Source organism: Telopea speciosissima, chromosome 1 (genome assembly GCF_018873765.1).
Source record: "Telopea speciosissima isolate NSW1024214 ecotype Mountain lineage chromosome 1, Tspe_v1, whole genome shotgun sequence".
NCBI classification, from domain to species: domain Eukaryota; kingdom Viridiplantae; phylum Streptophyta; class Magnoliopsida; order Proteales; family Proteaceae; genus Telopea; species Telopea speciosissima.
Genome location: NC_057916.1, coordinates 6775317 through 6792789, shown reverse-complemented (window position 1 = coordinate 6792789; position 17473 = coordinate 6775317). Strand labels below are relative to the sequence as shown.

General features: G+C 40.2%; 1 protein-coding gene across 1 annotated transcript; it reads left to right on the top strand.

Moving 5' to 3' along the window:
- The first annotated feature begins 1090 nt into the window (after window positions 1-1090).
- On the top strand, window positions 1091-15424 carry LOC122650717 (protein CELLULOSE SYNTHASE INTERACTIVE 1-like). Its single transcript, XM_043844132.1, has 7 exons — window positions 1091-1202; window positions 2080-2153; window positions 5092-8155; window positions 8377-10915; window positions 12814-13268; window positions 14715-14831; window positions 14948-15424. Exons 2-7 carry the CDS (start codon window positions 2089-2091, stop codon window positions 15086-15088), a joined length of 6381 nt encoding a protein of 2126 aa, XP_043700067.1. The 5' UTR covers window positions 1091-1202; window positions 2080-2088; the 3' UTR covers window positions 15089-15424.
- The last annotated feature ends 2049 nt before the right edge of the window (window positions 15425-17473 follow it).

Here is a 17473-nt window from a genome sequence, read left to right as displayed (position 1 = left end):
AACGTTTTCTACTTGCGATTGTTGAGATGAGTTGAGTTGAGCCGAGAGAGAAGCTACCAAGCTGGCGCTTTGAAATTGTCGGCGGTCTCGTGTCAACGAAAGCGTCACTCTCCAATCTACAGACACAACGGTTAGAAATGGAGCTTATTAAATTATTTCGTTGCGAGAAGAAAATGTCGTTTTTTTTAATCCTCCCGTACAAAGAGGGCAAAGAATTGCAAATACTCTTTATACTCTGTCCGAACGGATGAAGCATCTTCACAGTTCACTACCTCCTATCTTCTTCGTCTTCTTCTTCTCTTTTTCTGCAACAAGATGTATGCAGTGAAGGCTTTCACCTTCATTACTTCAGAGAATTGAAGAGAAGTATCAGAAGGTGAGGAAATTGGATTTAATTCTTAGCTTTCAGTTTCTTTTACTTGGTTGGATTTGTGTTTGAATGGTTGCTTACTTTGGATTATAATCTGAGATTATAATATCTGAGATTCTTGTTTTGCTTATCTGGAGTCTTCCGAGATATATGGCTAACTGGACTGATGTGGTTGTTCTAAGACTAACTCGAGTCAGTGACTTGGAGTCCATCCGAGATATAAGGCTAGCTTGACTGATCTGGTTGTTCTGAGACTAACTCGAGTCAGTTACTTGCCAATTTTGTCTTGAAAAGTGAAAAGACCGAAATCTTTCTTTGGAGAATAGTGCAGTTATTTTGCTTTCATTGTTCTTTTCAGTAGAAAACTTGGGTGCCTGCGATGGAGAACAGTCGATCTAGTGTTTTGTTGAATTAACTGTTTTTTTTTTTTTTTGGACAATTTACTTAGGCTTGCGCCATTGTTTGGAAGATTGCTGATTTGGATTCAATCCAATCTATGGAATCCTGTTCTATAACCTTGGATCTAAGCTTTGTACTCCAATTGTGGTGTGGAGATCGAATGGATCAGTCAAACGATTTCGTTAGTCTGGTCTCGAGATCCTTAACAGCGAGCAATAAACATTTTATCCGAGTCTGCAAGTCTGATATTCTTTCCCCCCCCCCCCCTCTTACTGGATCGGCAGGAGGTGTTTCTTTTGTTGATGATATCTCCCGACTAGATCTGGAGAAAATCAAAAAAATTATTTGAAGGTCTACAATTGTCGCAAAGCTGGTGACACTAGCCTGGAGGTTTTCTGCCAGCAATGGCAGCAGCCATGGAGCTACTGATCTGTTATGTTCCCACTTTGACAATTAATTCTATTAGTCACCATTTTGTTCGAATGTACATTGGAAGAGCTTTCATCGGTTTCACTGTAGAACTTTTGTGTTCATATATGATATATGACCCTTATGAACCTTTGGTTCCTATAACTATGAAACATGCAATCCGACTTTGCTCCCTTTGGGTGTTTCAGTTTGTTTATTGATTTCCAAACTTAACTGAAGTGTCCTTCATATTCCAGTTTTAGTTTCTTTCTAAAGAAGGAAAGGGAGCTTTCGTGGAAACGGGTTCATGATAGGTCCTTAGGCACTCTGAAAAGAAGTATGCTGTATTTTAAGTGATAAAAGGATGTAAAGCTATATGCCTTAATCTCTCTGTTCAAATAATGGAAATCAGCAGGCGTATGATGATTTATCACTTGTTTCTATCAATATCTAATACCAATATGTTTGTTGACATTGAGTAGTGGTCATTAAGAGTGTGATGTGTAATGTAATTATTTGCAAGCTGTTGAGTATATGAAGCAAAGGCTCCATGAGATCAAAAGACCATTTGTAAATATCAATGTATGGGAACTTACATGAAAACCAAGTTAGCATTTGATTTCTCTACCAATATTAGCATTTGAAATTCATAAGCCTATGACTTGTTTGATGTCAATTTATCATCAAAAAAATTGTGCCTTTTTTTGTTTTTTGTGTGTTTAATACATGCTATAGCCATTCATGGTGGAGAAAGTCTACCACTTGCTATTTCCGATGCAACTGCCACAAATTTTCTCTAATCTTACGCTTCTTTATAAGAATTTTCTTCTTCTTATTTCGTGTGATTCCTGACCTTATGCTGTTTGATACCTGCCCATCACAATATTCTTTTGTCATCCCAGGAAAGAAATATGGATCCAAAACTTCAAGATTCGGAGCCTCCAACTCCACTTTCAGTCATGAAGATGGGTTTGAGGTATTTAAAGATTTTCCTGGATAATATTGCCAGTTTTCATGATTTTTTTTGGCCTGTGACTTCGGCATATTAATCTTTGCTGTAATTTGTGAGAAAATTCAATGTAGCCTCGATGCTTTTAGTTTTCAGCTTATCTAGTTGGTGCTAAGAATTTTCTTCACTCTCTATAGCTATCAAAAACGAATGTGTGGAATCAGACAACAGCCTTAATACTTCATTACATGTCTGACTTTAAATGACATTTTTGGCAGATCATACTGATGGAAGTTTCTGTTCCACAGTAAATAACAAAGGACATGTTTCTGTCCTGGGTGTGTGATCATATTGTGTACCACCTGTTTTTGCCTGGGAAATTTGAGACAATATCGTATTATAACCCAAATGTGTAGAAATGATCCCCAGCCGCAATACCACACTTCTTTCAACTCCATTTCTCTTTTTAGTCAGGAATGAGTATGACAGAATTTTATTAAAATAAAAGTAAAGAGATAGAATTTAGGAACACATATAGAGATCAGAGAAGTAGGCAGTTCACCATGGTTATTTTATCCCCACTTGCACCTTCGTGGATGTACACCATATTGTTGGCTAATCATGTGATAATAGAAGCACCTGAAGAATAAACTGGAGCCTAATTCTCTTTCTTAATTATGTAGGACATGGGTAAAAACCTCCTTCATGGGAGCCCAAGTAATCACACCATTAGTCCCTCTTGGCAGCTAGACTCTAAGACTAAACCTCTTGCTAAGTCATGAAAGCCAGATTCAGCCTTATCTGAGTAACAAACACCAACGGGACCTTGAAAAAACATGAAGAACCCCCTTTTACATTCTCTAAAGAAACAGGTTAGGAATGACAGTGGGATGGATTTGGTGTGTGTTTTGCTTAATCCGAGCCTGGCATGACCTTAATTTGCAAAGTAGAATACCATGATTGATGATAATAGAAAACACTGAACCTGTCCTGCCACTACCTTGATTTGATGAGGGTGGAGTGTGTCTCCTTCCTGATTACCCTATTTCAGCCTTTAAAAAGGGGGGAGGGGGGTGTGTGGGGGTGGGGGAAGGAAGTTGCTGCTGTATAAGGGTGCACTTGGGAGAGGTATTGGTATTAAACCTTCTCGTTGGTGTTAGATGGATTTACGTTTATCCTGGTAGGATCTGGATGCTTGATGGATTCCCCCCCACACAATTGACAGGAACAGCTCATTGGAGGATCGTCATTGTCCTTTCCCCAAAAATAGGAGAAGTCCACAAAAAAGAAGTTTTTCCTGATTATTTGTGCTGAGAAAATATGAAAGATATGTTAAATCAGATGCTCATATTTCTTGTAAATCATGAGGAAGAAACGAGCAGTGCTAGTGTGCTGTTTTCCTCGACTAACAATGTTGGATTTACCAAAAAAAGCATTGAATAAATCACTAAATAGATAGTATAAAAGAAGAAGAGAAAGACTTGCTATACTCACCTGATCAGTGCAACACAAACACTGCATTGGAAATACAAAGATCATCAATCTCATAGGCCTTGTATGTGCAGTGCTTGTGCTATTCCGTTGCTTGGGATGGGAGAATGAGAGGAATCAGGAAGAGGAAGCACGAAAACTAGAAAACAGGAAGCCTCGCTTGAACTAATCATAATTTCCTAAACCCTCCATTTAATGAGAAACTAAGATAACTTTGTATGTCTATCAGAAGTCTAAAATCCCCATGCTTTTGAATCTCATTGCTGTACATTGGGGGTGGGGGGGGGGGGGGGGAGTGGGAGGACTCAAAATCCTATCACATTTGGTAAGAAGGTAAGATACTGTTTTTGTAACAGGGTTGCGGCTAGTTATTCTAATGTCATACTTACTTGTATGAATCTAGTCACATGGATGGGTCGTGCTGTGTGGCACTGAGCTTCGACTAAATACAATCACTCCATAATGTGCATAGCTGTAGTCAGAATAGGAATAAACAGAAACATTGTTTCTCTGTCCTTGATTCAACCATTTTGTCTGGACACAAGGTTCACACACACAGCTAGATTGTGGGCCATTCTGCAGTTGATGTACTATGCTAAGCTGTAGTAGAATTGGCGCAAAAGCATGAACAAGCCAACTCGGTCATTTTGTATTTGGCATATAGGATCAACCCAAATTAGGTGAGTTCCTTTGTGAATACCTGATGATGGGTTGGTGGAACAGTTAATTATTTCTGTCCAGCGATTTGTCAGCTAAATTACATGAGCAATTTTTTAGCCTAACAAATCCAAAGTGGTGATGTAGTCTAGACTGGAGCAATAACAGAAGCAGCTCTAGACAAGAGAACATAAATGGATAAATCCTACTTCAATAATAGGCTAAAACTTAGAGGAGAGGAAAAGATTTCATCTACCAGTACTTAGTTGCAACTGATGACATGTTTTGAATGACCCTGAGAGGACGGGAAAAAAGAGAGGTTTGTGTAGCTTTTTCTACAGTATAAAGTGGAACTAAATCTAAAACCTGGGCGTAGCCTTGGATTTAACTAGGTTTTGCTCCAAATTCCAACTGGTTTTCTTTTTTGCATAATCTCAGTGGAATCTGGATCTAATTTCAAACTAAGTCGAAGATTGTTGTCTTGATTGCATTGATGCATTCTGATTCACCAATGTCATTTGTTATTATTTTTCTCTGGTTGTTTATGATGTCGCTTCCATAATATGGATTGAAAAGAATGAATCTGAATTTTTTTCAAGAATAGTATATTCCATTGGAAAGGCTGTGATAAATCTACAGCTCTGCTTTTTGAGGCTTTATGATAAGCACTAGCTTATTTCCTTCCCAGAATAACTGGTAGAAATGAATTTTAGCTTGCAATAATAAATTTTTTTTTTGGGGGGGGGGGGAGGGGGGACACTCATAGTTAGACTTATGATAACTGTAAATACAAGGTCTTACTTAAACTCAACTGCAGGGACAGAACCGCCAGTATGGAGGACCCAGATGGGACATTAGCTAGTGTCGCCCAATGCATTGAGCAGTTGCGCAGGAGTTCGTCAACTGCACAGGAGAAAGAGAATTCATTGAAGCAGTTGCTGGACCTTGTAGATACCCGTGACAATGCCTTCAGTGCTGTTGGATCCCACTCTCAGGCAGTTCCAATACTTGTTTCTCTTCTCAGATCAGGATCACTGGGTGTGAAATTGCAGGCTGCTACCGTTTTAGGATCTCTTTGTAAGGAGGAGGAACTAAGGGTGAAAGTCTTGCTGGGGGGATGCATTCCACAGTTGCTTGGTCTCCTCCGTTCCAGCTCAGCAGAAGGTCAAATTGCTGCTGCAAAAGCTATCCATGCTGTCTCTCAAGGTGGAGCTGGGGATCATGTTGGTTCAAAGATCTTCTCAACTGAAGGAGTTGTTCCAGTGCTTTGGGAGCAACTAGAAAATGGTCTCAAGCCTGGGAACTTGGTTGATAACCTCCTAACTGGGGCTTTGAGAAACCTGTCCAGCTGCACTGAGGGATTTTGGTCATCAACAATTGAAGCAGGAGGGGTGGATATTCTTGTGAAGTTACTCAAAAGTGGACAGTCAAGTACTCAAGCTAATGTTTGCTTTCTTCTTGCATATATGATGATGGAAGATGCGTCTGTTTGTTCAAGGGTCTTGGCTGCCCAAACCACTAAGCAATTACTCAAGCTTTTGGTGCCTGGTAATGAAGCCTCCGTTAGAGCAGAAGCTGCAGGTGCTTTAAAATCTCTATCTGGTCAATGCAAAGAAGCAAGAAGGGAGATTGCTAATTCTAATGGGATTCCTGCTTTAATAAATGCTACAATTGCTCCATCAAAAGAATTCATGCAAGGCGAGTATGCACAAGCATTGCAAGAGAATGCAATGTCCGCTCTAGCGAATATCTCTGGTGGTTTGTCATATGTCATCTCAAGCCTTGGAGAAAGTCTTGAGTCATGCACATCAACTGCACAGATTGCTGACACATTAGGGGCTTTAGCTTCTGCTCTTATGATTTATGATAACACTGCAGAAATGATTAGAGCCTCAGACCCTCTAACTATTGAGAAGATATTGGTTAATCAGTTCAAACCTAGGTTACCGTTTCTTGTGCGGGAACGCACCATTGAAGCCCTGGCAAGTTTGTATGGGAATGCTATCCTCTCCAAGAAACTTGCAAACTCTGAAGCAAAGCGTCTGCTTGTTGGTTTAATCACAATGGCAACCAATGAGGTTCAGGATGAGCTGATTAGATCCCTTCTGATACTTTCCAACAAAGAAGACAGTCTATGGCGTGCACTTCAGGGTCGTGAGGGAGTTCAACTGCTGATATCTCTTCTTGGCCTTTCGTCTGAGCAACAGCAGGAATATGCAGTTGCTCTGCTTTGCCTTTTATCAAATGAGAATGATGAAAGTAAATGGGCTATTACTGCTGCTGGAGGCATACCTCCACTTGTTCAAATTCTAGAGACAGGGTCTGCAAGAGCCAAAGAAGATGCTGCAACAATCCTTGGAAACCTCTGCAACCACAGTGAAGATATACGGGCATGTGTTGAAAGTGCTGATGCTGTGCCTTCGTTGTTATGGCTATTGAATAACGGCAGCCAGAACGGAAAAGAGATCGCATCGAAAACATTGAACCATCTTATCCATAAATCAGATACAGGGACAATCAGCCAACTCACGGCCTTATTGACTAGTGATCTTCCTGAATCAAAGGTCTATGTTTTGGATGCTCTGAAAAGTTTGCTTTCTGTGGCCCCCCTTAAGGACATATTGCATGAAGGCAGTGCTGCCAATGATGCGATTGAGACAATGATTAAAATTTTGACTTCAACAAAGGAAGAGACTCTAGCAAAGTCTGCATCAGTTCTAGCTGGACTCTTCCATCTCCGGAAGGATTTGTGTGAAAGTGGTATTGCAGTTAAGGCTCTTTTGTCGGCCATGAAGCTGTTAAATATGGATTCTGAAAATATCTTAGTAGAATCATCATGCTGCCTAGCTGCTATTTTTCTTTCAATTAAACAAAATCGGGATGTGGCTTCTGTTGCTAGGGATGCATTGTCTCCATTAGTTGTTCTTGCTAATTCTGTGGTTCTTGAAGTTGCAGAACAAGCAACAAGGGCTTTGGCTAATCTTCTTTTGGATAATGAAGTTTCAGAGAAAGCATTCCCTGAAGAAATTATTTTGCCTGCTACGAGGGTGTTGCGAGAAGGCACAGTTGATGGAAAAACCCATGCTGCCGCAGCTATTGCTCGCCTCCTCCAATGTCGCTCAGTTGATCATGTATTGTCTGATTGTGTCAATCATGCTGGAACAGTTCTTGCATTAGTTGCTCTCCTGGAATCTTCTAGTGTTGAATCTGTTGCCACATCAGAAGTGCTTGATGTGCTTGCTTTGTTGTCTAGATCTGAAGGAAGTAATGGGCATATCAAACCTTCATGGGCTGTCCTTGCGGAATTTCCTCACACCATAGCTCCAATAGTTTCGTGTATAGCTGATGCAACACCCTTGTTGCAGGAAAAAGCTATAGAAATTTTGTCGAGGCTTTGTAGAGATCAACCTGTTGTCCTTGGGGATACAATTGCAAGTAGCTCGGGGTGTATATCATCAATTGCTAGAAGGGTCATCAATTCGAGGAACTCCAAAGTTAAAGTTGGAGGAACAGCACTTATTATTTGTGCTGCAAAAGTTCATCATCAAAGAGTAATTGAATCCCTAAACAAATCAGACTCATGTGTTTATCTCATCCAATCTCTTGTTGAAATGCTCAGCTTGGGGCAATCATCTGGATTTACTCTCCCGGGGAAAAAAGAAAACATTGAACAGATAAGCATTTACAGGCATGCTAAAGAACCAACCAGAGAAGGAGAGTCTGAAATTACCACAGCGGTCATTTCTGGTGACAATTTAGTTATATGGATGCTTTCTGTACTTGCCTGCCATTATGGTAGGAGTAAAATTGCTATTATGGAGGCTGGAGCAGTTGAAGTTCTCACTGAGAAAATTTCGCAATGTTTGTCGCAAGCTACTCAGGTATTTCAAATATGATTTATGAGGTTCAATAATCTGTTTTGAAACCTCTGAATTATGGGTTTACTCTTGAATAGGTAATAATTTGTAGATGGTGTTATCTGTGCATTGGCATGACAAACTCTTTGTTGTTGCCCTTTGCACTGTTAGTCCTGCTATATACCATTGATGCAGCTATCATTGTTGAAGCATCTATTAACCTTTTGTCCATACAATTTCTGCAGGGTGACTTTAGAGAAGATACCAGTACATGGGTTTGTGCTTTACTGTTTGCAATTTTGTTCCAAGACAGAGATATCATACGAGCAAATGCAACCATGCGCTCAATACCTGTTCTTGCAAGTTTGTTGAGATCGGAGGAGGCAGCAAACAGATATTTTGCAGCACAAGCAGTGGCAAGTCTTGTCTGTAATGGTAGCAGAGGGACTCTGCTGGCCGTTGCAAATTCAGGGGCAGCAGGTGGACTTATTTCCTTACTTGGCTGTGCAGATGCTGATATATGTGATCTTTTGGAACTATCAGAGGAATTTGCTTTGCTCCGCAATCCGGAGCAAGTTGCTTTGGAGAGATTGTTTAGAGTTGATGACATTAGAGTTGGTGCTACTTCTCGGAAAGCAATACCTGCTCTTGTTGATCTGCTAAAACCAATTCCAGATCGACCAGGGGCACCCTTTCTAGCTCTTGGACTCCTGACTCAGATTGCAAAAGATAGTCCTCCAAACAAGATTGTAATGGTAGAATCAGGCGCCTTAGAAGCACTGACCAAGTATCTTTCTCTTGGCCCACGAGATGCAACAGAAGAAGCTGCTACAGATTTATTAGGGATCCTGTTTGGCAGTGCTGAAATACGGAAACACGATGCTGCTTTTGGTGCTGTCAATCAGTTGGTTGCTGTTTTACGCCTTGGTGGAAGAGGGGCTAGGTACAGTGCTGCTAAAGCCTTGGAGAGCATATTTTTGTCCGACCATATCAGGAATGCAGAAACTGCTCGACAAGCTGTTCAGCCGCTGGTGGAGATTCTCAACAGTGGCATGGAGAGGGAGCAACATGCCGCTATTGCTGCATTGGTTAGGTTACTACGCGAAAGTCCATCAAAAACCCTAGCTGTGGCAGATGTTGAAATGAATGCAGTGGATGTTCTTTGCAGGATTCTTTCAACGAATTGTTCAATGGAACTGAAAGGAGATGCTGCTGAGTTATGTTGTGTCCTTTTTGGAAATTCAAGAATCAGATCTACAATGGCTGCAGCTCGCTGTGTTGAGCCTCTAGTCTCTCTCCTTGTGACTGAGTTCAGTCCTGCTCATCATTCAGTTGTCCATGCACTGGATAAACTATTGGATGATGAGAATTTGGCAGAACTAGTTGCTGCAAATGGTGCTGTCATTCCCCTTGTTGGGCTTCTTTTTGGTAGAAACTACACACTTCACGAGGCTATCGCAAAAGCTCTTGTGAAGTTAGGGAAAGATCGGCCTGCTTGTAAGATGGAAATGGTGAAAGCTGGGGTTATTGAGAGCATACTCGATATTCTCCTTGAAGCCCCTGATTTTCTCTGTGCTGTACTTGCAGAACTGCTTCGGATACTGACCAATAATACTACCATTGCAAAGGGCCCTTCAGCAGCCAAAGTGGTTGAACCCCTTTTTCTGTTGTTATCAAGACCTGAGTTCAGGCCAGATGGACAGCATAGTACATTACAGGTTCTTGTTAATATTTTGGAGCATCCCCAGTGCCGTGCTGACTATAACTTGACTCCTCGCCAAGCTATTGACCCACTTATCCCCTTATTGGATTCTCCAACACTTCCCGTGCAACAGCTGGCAGCTGAACTTCTCTCACATATGCTCTTGGAAGAACATCTTCAAAAGGACTCAATAACACAGCGGGCAATTGGCCCACTCATTCGTGTTCTGGGGTCTGGTATACCCATTTTGCAACAGAGGGCTATGAAAGCTCTTGTGAGTATTGCATTAACGTGGCCAAATGAAATTGCAAAGGAGGGTGGTGTCAATGAATTGTCGAAAGTTATACAAGATCCTCCATTGCCTCATGCCTTGTGGGAATCTGCTGCTTCTGTTTTAGGCAGTATCCTGCAGTTCAGCTCCGAATTTTATCTGGAAGTACCCGTTGCAGTGTTGGTAAAGTTGCTTCGATCAGGCACAGAAAGCACAGTGATTGGTGCATTAAATGCTCTGCTTGTGTTGGAAAGTGATGATGCAACTAGTGCTGAAGCAATGGCTGAAAGTGGTGCTGTGGAGGCACTTGTGGAGCTCCTCAGGTCTCATCAATGCGAGGAAACTGCAGCAAGACTGCTGGAAGGATTGCTGAACAATGTAAAAATTAGGGAAACAAAAGCTGCTAAATCTGCGATTTCACCACTGTCCCAGTACCTTTTAGATCCGCAAACTCAAGCTCAGCAGCCAAGGTTATTGGCTACACTAGCTCTTGGTGATCTGTTTCAGAATGAGAGTCTTGCTCGGACTACAGATGCTGTCTCAGCTTGTAGAGCCTTAGTAAATCTGCTTGAAGACCAACCTTCAGAAGAAATGAAAGTGGTAGCTATTTGTGCCTTGCAAAACCTAGTAATGTACAACCGAGCAAATAAAAGAGCAGTTGCAGAAGCTGGGGGAGTTCAGGTTGTACTGGACCTCTTCAGTGATAGTGATCCAGATACATCAGTCCAAGCAGCAATGTTCATTAAACTTCTCTTCTCTAACCACACCATTCAGGAGTATGCCTCCAGCGAAACAGTGTCTGCTCTAACTGGTTTGTCTCCTTCCTTTCTTGCATTTGTGAATTTCTGTCTGCTCTTGGTTTCAGGAGCATATCTTACTGGTATTTGTCTGATTAATGCCTGTGACATTGGATAAAAATAAAATGTACTGCTCTTGGATCATTGGCTGACTTGCTTTGTGTGTCCTAGAATACTGCTTGAAACTTATCTAGAAAAATAAACATGAGTTCCTACTGAAGCTTGCAGTTTGTCTTACTCTAGCATCGTCATTTTCTTCAAACAAATAGCCTTACCTCATTTATTAGTGGTACATGAATCCTACTTGACAATTACATTTTATGTAGGAGGGCATTGAACATCTTCATTCTACTATTGATGCGTCCTACAATAATTTTTGTTCTTTTATTGTCCCTTGTTCCTAAAGTCTTCTAGCTGTCTTAGTTCAGGCATCAATTCTGGCTGTCATGACCTTTGTTGTAAATGTTTGAATTTTCTTTTCTTTTTTCTTTTTGAACTTTAATAAATACTTATTTTATTTCTCTCACTCTTATGACTGCTAAATATGCCATGCTTATATGGGGAAAGCACATTAGCCACCCTGTTAGGATTGGCATATCCTGTCTAAGGAGGTAAACAAAATAATCTTTTGCCAATACTCACTCCAACTTGCAACCGAGCTACAAACAGATATTTTAGCTTTCTTCTGTCTGTCGTAGTTCAGGTGTCAAGTCGTCAACAAAAAATACCAATCTATATAAATGTCTCGAGTCATAGAAGCATAGATGACAATTGGCATGAACTGTCATGCAATTGTATTTCAGGCTCTCAGCAGAACTTTGCATCTTATCCCTGCTCTTTTATTCCTCTGTCTTTGCGGTATCCACACTGGTAATGCACGTTTATTAAATGTACATTACTGGATATAGAATGTTTTCTGTGCACCTTGTAGGAAATCAATATGTCAGAAGTTTAGATAACTTAAGGTGGCTTTCTGCATATAAATGCTATGGATTGTGTGAATTACTTCAAGATTCTTTGAAAACATGGAGTTGGGCCTTTCTAGTTGACCACAGAATTGGCTTACATACCTAACTGCATAAAGAATGTCCAAGTGAAAGATATCTTCTGCTGCATAAATTTGGATTTGTTTGAATCTCTGATGTCATTTAATCAATAATAAGTCTAGACTGCCACTTTTGTATCTCTGTTATTGAACCTGCTTTTTTTTTAAGAACACCCTAGGGGGTGAAGGCAGGATTTAGATCCCAAGACCTCACTAGTAGCTACAACTGAGGTCCTTACAGCTACGTTTCTGTAACCTTCAACCTGCTTTGTTAGAAATAAGAATACAAGGACCAAATAGTCAAGAATCTACGTATCTCCTTCCATTTTAAGATGGTTCTTGGCTAAATTTTATAATAGAGCTCCTTGAGCAAAGAAAATATACATGTATACTGAAGAACAGAACCTATCAAGGAAAACTACCCATCTTCTTTTCCAATAAATTATTTTAAAATGGTGTTTCCCCTCCTTTCTTGTATTTCAAGGAGGATAAAATATGTAAATTCCATGAGACATTGAAATTTGACTTTTTGGTAGTCTTGAGATATCCTTGGATCCTGACCTGCGGTTCATTATACCATTCTTTATGCCCCCTTACCCTTTGGGGAAGAAAATGAAAACAAAAGGAAACAGTGACTGCCTTACCCTTTGCATTTACTTGTAACCCTGTCTCAAGTTTTAAAAGTTAATATGGTTATAGTTACTTTTGATTCTTTCAGTAGAAAATTGCAAAATAGAATTAGGGAACCATGAATAGTTGATGGTTGTATCTTTGTAACATGAGAACTGGGCATATCCTCTGAAGTAACGGTTACTTGTTTTACAAGATTCTGTTTAACTTTTCTGATGTTCAACTGGTGTCTTGCAGCTGCTATTCAGAATGAATTAGTGGCCACTGGAAGTGTGAATGAGGAATATCTGAAGGCTCTAAATGCACTCTTTAGTAACCTTCCACGTTTGAGAGCTACTGAGGCTGCCACACTCAGTATTCCTCATCTGGTCACATCACTCAAGACAGGGTCTGAGGCAACCCAGGAGGCAGCCTTGGATTCACTTTTCCTTCTGAGGCAAGCTTGGTCAGCATGCCCAGCTGAAGTCTCCCAGGCTCAATCAGTTGCTGCTGCAGAGGCAATACCTTTGCTCCAATATTTGATCCAGTCTGGCCCACCTCGGTTTCAGGAGAAGGCAGAACTCCTTTTGCAGTGTTTGCCAGGGACCTTAGTGGTAATTATAAAGCGTGGTAACAATTTGAAGCAGTCAGTGGGGAACCCTAGTCTCTACTGTAAGCTCACACTAGGCAACACTCCTCCAAGGCAAACCAAGGTATCATACAGTCAAACCCATAAATACAGTTTCATTTCCAAGGTAGGACTTTCTGACTGCATTATTATTAACTGGTACAGGATATTGATTACACTATTACCCGCTTTTTCAAACTGATATGTAAATCATGAAGTTATACTAGTTAAATTGTATTTTGCAGGTATAACCTATGTAAGCTTACGCCTGATGTAAATTATAACATAATAAATAGTATTTTAGGTTGAGTCGAGAGTGAACCGTAATAATGCTTTATTGGTGTATAGTGGTCCATGTGGTCCACATGCATGTGGATGGATTTAATGTATTCATGTTAGCAGTTTAGAAATCTCTTGATGCCAAAAATCTTCCTGGTGGTTGATCATCATATGGTCTGCAGATCATAGTTGTCACAGCGATTTTATATAATTATGCTTATATGCAATATAGAAGCGATATCAATGCAATATGATATAATTATACTAGTAATGACCTAATATGAGAAAACCAACATATAATAGACAAAGCATAAAATATAATATAAGCATATTCATCGAAAAACAAATCAATAAACATAAATCAGCGTAAATTCATGTCAACAAGGTGTATTATCGCTCTGGACCCAAGAAAGAGCTTGGATGCCTAGACTATGCTGCAGACTTTACACTGGACCGTCAACCATATTTCTAGTCTGTTGTAGATGAGAACATAGTAGTTTGAATGATTAAGATCCAAGCTTGTTCTCCCATCCCCACTTGTGCTGTGTGAGTGAAGGTAATAATTTTAAGATAAGGTTTTTATTAGCAGCAAACTGAATTTTTTGTTTTTTTTTTTTTTTTTGGGGGGGGGGGGGGTGGGGGGTGGGGTTAATGTAAACTTAAGTTAGATATACTTTGGGCTTGTTAAAATCATTAAATGGAAGGATCGGATCATTTGATTTCTAAGGAAGGGAGTGGAGATCAAATTACTTATTTTAGCCCTAAAATAAGGAGACAGATTGAATGATACACCAGTTTCCTATTCTTTCCCCAGAATGCTAAGATTGACCACAAAGAAACCCATGAGCCCGCAACAAGTCAACAACTAATCTGTTGCTGAGTACATATTGACCTACTTTACACCTCAATGTGGGCGACCAGGTCTCAGGATATATAGACAATGAGTCTTAAAATATTTCTATCTCATCTTCGACTCCAGGTGGCAAAATATGGGATCCACCAACATGTGACAGTACCCGAATTTTAGATTACTGGCATCAAGTGCCAGACTGAGTAGTGAGTACATAATGATTACTTAAAAAGCATTTGTCATTTCCCAGAAGTTTCTTGTTGGGATGCTGGAGAACCTTCTTTTACCATCTGGGAAAAAATATCACAGTTTTTCATACATTTACTTCTCTGTATGTGATTGTAAGTAACACCAAATTCGTGATTGCATTTACAAAACAAAGTTTGCCTGCTTGCTTGTCAGATTTTATCAACTGGTCCTACTCCTGAGTGGGATGAGAGCTTTGCATGGGCATTTGATAGTCCTCCAAAAGGACAGAAGCTTCATATCTCGTGCAAGAATAAGAGCAAAATTGGAAAGGTCAGTGACCCTGAAAGAAGTGCACAACCACCTCCCTCCCCTGGGGGTTTCTTGTATCTTTTTCTCTTATTGCTTGTATTGGTTACTGACTTTCAGTTCATTTCTTTATACTGCAGAGCTCTTTCGGTAAAGTAACTATCCAGATTGACCGGGTCGTGATGCTTGGAGCAGTTGCTGGCGAGTACATCCTCCTTCCACAAAGCAAAAGTGGGCTGTCTCGGAACCTGGAAATTGAATTCCTGTGGTCCAACAAATAGTGACCGTAATTGCAAGGTGATTGCTTGTTGTACTTGTAATTTTAAGTTTGAAGCAAAGGTATAGCAATCAAACAAGGATTTTTTTTAATTTTTTTTTGTAATATTAGTATTTGCACAGTTTCATTGTACATAGTCAAGAATATGGTCTCTATATGTGTCTCTGTTTAGACCAGGTTGTCTCATTCATTCTTTTTGTATTCTTTACTGTTGAGTCTATTCCCATATCTACTAGATATCAAGAATGTGGAGGAGAAAATGTAGATGTCTTGTACTTGTATTTTTCAGGTTGATCTTTGAATGATTAATTTCAATGAAAGTCCAGGACTGGGAAATGCACAGTAGTGATTGGACTATCATGGGCATGTATGAACATACCCGGGAGAAATTATGATTGCACTTGATTCTGATATTTGACTACAAACCATCCACTGGCTATCCAACGGTCAGAATAATATTTTTGTCCATGTGGCAAAATTTTGTGAATCATCAAAGGAAGCTTATCTCAACAGGGCCGGCTTTTTTTTTTTTTCTTCCAATTAGTAGCTATGAGGACCCCTGCTTCATCAAATCTTATCCTTCAACCAAAATGGGTCCATTCAAGGCAAGACAAAATACAAGATAATATTCTCATCTGCCATGAACTCATGCATTGCATCAAATTCCTAAGAGGATGAAGGCATGGATTGATGGCAATAAAACTCAACATGAGCAAAGCATATGATCGAATGGAATGGGATTTTCTCAAAGAAGTGATAGAAGCTATGGATTTCATCCCCGATGGATTGAGTTGGTTATGTTTAGCCCAACTAGCAGTTCTTTTGTTCAACAGGTCAATTCAAAATTAGAGAGTTGGAAAATATTTGGGAAACTCTACTTGATGCTATTCAACTTGGCTTTATCCCAACAATTAAATGGGGTCAACTACATGAATCATTTTTCTCCAACAAGTTCTATTCAAAGTCATACTAGTTAATAGTCCTAAACTATGTTTGTCTTTACTCACCACTTCTTCTAAAGTCATCTTAACTCATTCAACTTCAATCAAACCACCCTTCCAGATTGAAGCATTTAAAGGCCTCAGTTGCACATGTTTATGCCACTTCAAACTCTACTTGCCGTTATTTAATCTAGTTTTCAAGTTGAACTAAACCAAACTCGAATCCAACCCAAATCAAAATCAAAATCGAAAGTCCTTATTAGTTCGGTTTCGATTTTCCTGAAACTCACACAAAAATCGAAAAAACTGAACTGAACCGCCTGATTGACACCCTTAGATCTGACTGAGTCATTCAGCCTGATTCCGTTTTTTTAAATCATGGTACCAACCTTTAGACAAATAGACAATGTGGACATGATTCTATTGAATATTAACCTACTAGAACGACTTTAATTTTCATCATTAAAGAAAGGGATACTACTGTAATTAGGAAGAAGAACGTTGCCCCGATCACGTGACTCCTGCACCTATCACGAACCAATGAGATAGAACACACAGGGGTTATGGTGAGTGGGGATTTTTAATTTTTAGAGGGTGGAGCGGTCATTTCTCAAGGGCTCTTTCTTATACGAGCGTAAGAGCCACGCGATCAGATAGTGTTGCTCAAAAAAAATTTGGGGGGACAGAAATTTGAAAAAACGGTCGAAGATAATTGACCTCGGAAGTCGGAAGACTCATACATACGTGTCCTCTTCCTCGGTTCCTAAAAGGTTCTTTCCTTCCCTCCCTACTTCCTATCACCACGTCCCTATCTTTTTACCTCCCTGAGAAAAATCCGAAAACACCGAAAGGTATAAAATGGGTCCCACCTGTCGGATGCGCCCAGCCTCGGATCTCTTTAATCACTTGAAAGTACTTATAACAACAAACCGGAATTGTGCGTGAGATATGGGCCCCACGTAACACGTCACCTAGGGACCACCATACCGGATCATCTTTATTGTTATTTTTAATTACTTTAATTAATTACGTTCCTACAAAAAAAAAATAATAATAATTACGTTTGAGGCTACATTCTCGGATGTGGTAACCCGCACCTAAAAATACTAAGCAGGATTCCCTCATTCCCCTGTCCCACCCGAGTCCCGACTCCGGACTCCAGAATCCGGATCCAAATCTGTATCGGACCGTGTGAAAGTAAGTATTCGAGGGATCGACGCGGTGCGCTCAGTGCGCAGGAGAGTCGTAATCTATCAGTGCTTCAGAAACACTGTAGCATACTACCATACACTTCTTGGACGCCTGGATAGCTCGGAAGCTTTTGTATCTCTTTGAAGGAGGTTCGAGGGAAGAGCATTGCTTGAAATCTGAAAACTTTTAGCTTCCGAGAGCACTAGATCTATGAGTGTGAGCATATCTTTCATTTTCGTACGAAGGTAAACCTTAAA

Excerpts from the sequence above, each read along its gene's own strand:
- LOC122650717 (XM_043844132.1), top strand. The coding sequence starts at position 2,089 with ATGGATCCAAAACTTCAAGATTCGGAGCCTCCAACTCCACTTTCAGTC. Across the intron at positions 10,916-12,813 it reads AACAGTGTCTGCTCTAACTG|CTGCTATTCAGAATGAATTA; the intron begins GTTTGTCTCCTT and ends GGTGTCTTGCAG. Across the intron at positions 14,832-14,947 it reads ATAAGAGCAAAATTGGAAAG|AGCTCTTTCGGTAAAGTAAC; the intron begins GTCAGTGACCCT and ends TTTATACTGCAG.